The 4879-nt window shown below is 34.4% G+C and overlaps 1 protein-coding gene across 2 annotated transcripts in view; it reads right to left on the reverse strand.

The window, feature by feature from the left end:
- LOC107556663 (TBC1 domain family member 24-like) overlaps positions 1-4879 on the reverse strand; it is an 11761-nt gene that overhangs the window by 3091 nt on the left and 3791 nt on the right. Inside the window, exons 2-5 of one of the 2 annotated variants that reach the window (XM_016239822.1) lie at positions 2719-3765; positions 1625-1636; positions 1307-1465; positions 1025-1088 (exon numbers count right to left, since the gene is read on the reverse strand). In XM_016239822.1, coding sequence (XP_016095308.1) covers positions 1025-1088; positions 1307-1465; positions 1625-1636; positions 2719-3695 — 1212 coding nt within the window. In that variant the 5' untranslated portion in view covers positions 3696-3765. The remainder of the gene's footprint in view (positions 1-1024; positions 1089-1306; positions 1466-1624; positions 1637-2718; positions 3766-4879) is intronic. The other variant, XM_016239823.1, reaches the window with a different exon arrangement.

Raw genomic sequence — 4879 nt, forward strand, 5'->3', positions numbered from 1 at the left:
ATCTCAAGGTAACACTAATACTACTGCTAACAATAAAAAAAAATTATTCAAACTTAATTTTTTAAGGAATAATCACAATTTTTCTTCCATGTGTTAATTTTAACTGCAGCACCAAAAATGAAAGGGTTTGTTTAATTTTCATTTGATTAAAATATTAATTCAACTGTTCCATGTTTTATGCCTTTATATGATTACGAAACACTGAATTTCTGAAGAAAAAAAAAACATATTACATATTATGTATTATTAGATTAAACATATTACATATAACATATTATTCTAAATAAATAGATAAATAAATAATGAATTCAACTGATCAGAGATTCTTTTTGATTATTAAAATGTAATAAAATCATTCAAATGGAATCCAGAAAAATAAAAATGGAAAACACAGGATTTAGTAAAAATAGAACAGAATTTGAGAAAAAATTATATGTATTTCATAGTGCCCTAAAAAAAATTTTTTTTTTCAACTTTTAATAAACTGTGTAAGTTTCACGATCTCAGTAAATTACAAATTCTTTTTAATTACTAACATTTTATGCAACTACTAAAAAGCAGTCTAGAAAGAAAGAACAGTAAAAAATGTAATCCAGAAAAATTAAAACACAAAAAACTGAATTTTGAAGAAAAAAAAAAAAAAGTGGAAAAATTTCACAGGGCCCTAAAAACCCACAAGAAATTGCAAAGTAATAAATTAGGCTTCTGGATTGACCAGAAATGACTCAACAGCTCTATTAGTGCGTCTACATTCTAGGATTTTTGCTTACAAACGGATGGAAGTGCACGAAGGACTAATTTAGTTTCAAATACCTTCAGATTTTTCAAAAAATTCAGATTTTTTCCCCCTCCTTAAATGTACATAATTTAAATCACCCTCAGTCTAACAAAGATTTCCTTCTAAGAAGCGTCTGCATAAAACAACTGCGTTTGAGCTAAACGAATAAAAGTAAATGTCAACATATTTACCCAACAAAATGACAGAAATAGAGAGAAAGAGAGAGCGAGACACAGGGTTTGGTACCTCTCCATCTGTAGTTCTGATGAGCATTAGTGTCGGCTCATATCCCTCACAATGTGAATAAAACCTGAATAAAACAACACAAACCATATTTAAAAGAAGCTCACTCAGATTTAAAGACTTCTGACTATTAACTATTACTCACGATGACTTCTTGAAGAATATACTTGTGCATAAAGAATATCTTTGAAGAATATGCATTGATATTATAGTCATCTAATGCAATGACATATTTGTAGGTGTTTTGTGGCCGCTGTATAAGCGTTCAGGTGCGTGGTTTTGTACCGGTTGAGGCTGCAGCCGTGTGTGGATGTGGTGAAGAGCAGCTGCGGCTGACATAAAGCGAAACGCTCCGGGATCCACGACCAGATATCTCTGATCTCTTTCGCACTGACGATCTCCGAGCTGAAATTATCAGCGTTCACCGCTAACTGGACATTTTGTCTAGAGAGATAAAAAAGAGAAAATGCAAAAATGATTTGACAATAATGCATATTTCACTGTGCATCAGTAAAGAAACACAACAGAAATAAATGAGTCAGAAATAGTCTGACAAACAAAAGTGAGTGATGATGACGATGATGATGAGATGAAGATACCCACCTTTTGATAGAGCTAAAGAACAGCACAGAGAGTAGAGAGCAGGAGAAATGGAAAAAAGAGAACTGTGACACAATGCAAACTAAATGAGGGAATAAAAAACACAAAAGCGAATCAGAGGGAAGTTGTACAACAGAGCCAAACACAAAAGATATAATTAGACATAAATACTTTAAGGTGAACAGACAATGCCATAAATACCTCAGAAATAATGACTTCTTTGTAATAGGATAGTAATTAGTATTCTACAGTACTGTATACTACCTACTATAAACATTTCAAACAGTAACAGCTACACTGTTGTCACATGAGAGAAGATCAAATTAAGATCAAATAAAAAAGAGAGACTTTTGAAAGTCTCTTATTAACACCAAGAGTACAGTTATTTGCTCAAATACAGGAAAATCTATATATTTATATATAATAAATAATTAAAACTATTCGAATGCAGTTTAAAATGTAATTTATTGGTGTGATGCAAAAAATAAAAATTGTTTAAAAATCATTCAGACCTTAAACTTTTGAACAGTAGTGTACATGTTTCGTTCAGTTAGTAGCATCCAGTTGAGTCTCAGAAGTAAAGTTATATTTTGGATTTTTAGTCCACTTTTTTGTAATTTTGTGTAGTTTTTTGAATACCGTAAATTAAGCAGGAGAAGTTTAAAATCATTTCTATTTCATGTCAAGCACATAAATATTCACACACCTTTTGACCACTTAATTTATTATAGACAAATACAGAAAACACTTATAGAAATGCTGCTGGAGTGATATATATTTAAATATAAAATTAAAGGGATTTCAATTCATTAATACATTTGATTAAAATAAATAAATTTATATTTAAATACATAATAAACAAATAAATAAAAAATAATGAAAATAATGAAAAATAAATAAAAGCACAAAAATAAATTTAATTTGAATTTAATAAATAATAAAAAATGAATAAAATAATGAAAACTAAATAAAAACATTTGAATTAAAACATAAAAATAAATTACATTTTATTTAAATAAATAAACAACAATCTAACAGTACACTACAACAGTGAGTAGAAAAAAAATGCAATCATGTAACGTAATCGTCATCAATACCTCTTCTGTTTGACAGTGATGCCTTTCTGCTGGAGTGATTTCTCATTGGCCAGCTGGAGCAGCGTGATCTCTTTCCGGCTGAACAGGCGAATGGAAAAGGCCTTTTCCAGGAGCTTATCCGGCGTCACGCTTTTCCCGATGTTCTGCACAAATGCCTGGATATCGCTCCTGACCGCTGCCGAGTCCTGCTTGGTTAGGGCCGAGCCTGCGGCGGCGCACTGCTTGCGGTAGAACTTCAGTATCGCCAGCGCCACGCGGTAAAGGACCTTATACCCCTCCACCAAGTAAACGTCCATCACACGCGCGGCGAAGCTGAAGGGCAGGTCGCCCAGAACCCATCGCTGCCAATCAGAGTAAACCTCCAGCACGTCTGTCGCTGTGGCGACCATCAGCTTATGCGCGGCCGGGCAGTATTTATGCACGAGGTCGCCGAAGGTCATGCAGGCCGACTGATACGCGAGGAAAGTCTGATCTAATAAACGGCGCCCGGGTTCGTTGCAGGCCAGCATGCGACTGACGCTCTCGAAGCACTGCGCTTCATCGGCGCTCCAGTGCAGCAGCAGCGCCGTCACCGGCGGCAACGACGGGCAGTGCGATATATCTGGGAACTGCCCTGCGATGGAAGAAAGGACAGCATGCACTGATCCAACAGATTCGGCTTTCAGACAGTAGCATGGCACCGCCGTCCCATCCACAAACTCTGGCAATGGGTAAGCGGATGGGTTGCGCTTGCTGTTGGAATTGCCCACGATGTCCCGGTAGACCGCGGCGTCCGGCGTGACTGTGCGACACGGGAGCGCTTTGAGCAGCTGCTGATAAACGGCCGAGCGCTGGCTGTGATTTTTGGCCCACTGGCCCGAGCGGGCGTGCTGCTTCAGCTCCTTTAAGTCTTTATATTCGATCTTACCGGGAGCCGCGTCGCGACTCACATCGCCCATCTGAGACCAGTCCACGAACACGCCACAATCCACAGCCATGACCTCTGACCTCACGCGTCAAACAGCACAAGAAAGGACAGAGAGAAACTAGCCAGTCATATTGCTCCAGCTGTTGAGAGAGGGAAAGAGAGAGAATGACAATATTAATGACAAACCAGTAAATATTAGGGATGCACAATACAACAATAACCATATCCAAGAATGCATGAACTCATTTAAAGAATGTATCCATTGAATGCATTGTAAGTAAATAAAAGCACTGCCTAATGCATGAATGTAAAATATAAATGCAATATCAGTATCAACCAATATTAGCATTTGTATTAGGGCTGGGTTTTGACACAAATTTCACGATTCGATTCAATTCTCATTCACAAGCTTGCAATTTGATTCGATTACCAGTTCGATTCGATTCAATATCGATTATTGGATAAATATCAGGTACAGTACATGCCAAATTTTCACAAGGAAAAAAAATCTATCAACTAAAGCTGTCAGATATACATGAGAGTCAGTTGGTACTACATTACTATAATATTAAAAGGTTCAAATTGACTGATTTGTAGGCTAATATACAACTGCTAAAATTACACTTAATGAAGTTTTTAAAACAATAAAGTTACAATTACATAATAATAATTACAGCTAATACTGGAAATACAGCAGGTTATATCAAAATGCTTTAACATGTCTTTGGTTAAAACATAAACATTTTGTTTGGGGTATAATACATTTTTGCAGTGCTGGGTATTTAGGGTTGCAAAATGTCAGCACATTTTTTTTGATACAGTAAGTTAAAGTTTTGAATTCATAATACAAACGTATTAGCAAAAATAACATATTTCAACCAGTAAAGATGTAGAAAAGTTAAGAAATGTCATTATTTGAATTTAAATACTTTGAAATAGAATTTAGTCATTTTAATATAATTTCATTAAAAAAAGATGATCTATATAATCTATAATTATCATTTATCACTTTTCAATTGGTGCATCCCTAATAAACACACACACAAATCATAAAAAAACAACTAAAAAACATAAAAGGGTGTTTTCTTTTTCAACTAAAAATGCATTGATTTATATTTTTATAAAGAATTTCCATATTGCAAGATAGAAAATCTAGACACAAGAGAAAAAACATTTATTTAAGTCATATATATATATATATATATATATATATATATATATATATATATATATATATATATATATAAAAAAAAA

Source organism: Sinocyclocheilus grahami, unplaced genomic scaffold, assembly GCF_001515645.1.
Source record: "Sinocyclocheilus grahami isolate Dianchi unplaced genomic scaffold, SAMN03320097.WGS_v1.1 scaffold575.1, whole genome shotgun sequence".
Lineage (NCBI taxonomy): Eukaryota > Metazoa > Chordata > Actinopteri > Cypriniformes > Cyprinidae > Sinocyclocheilus > Sinocyclocheilus grahami.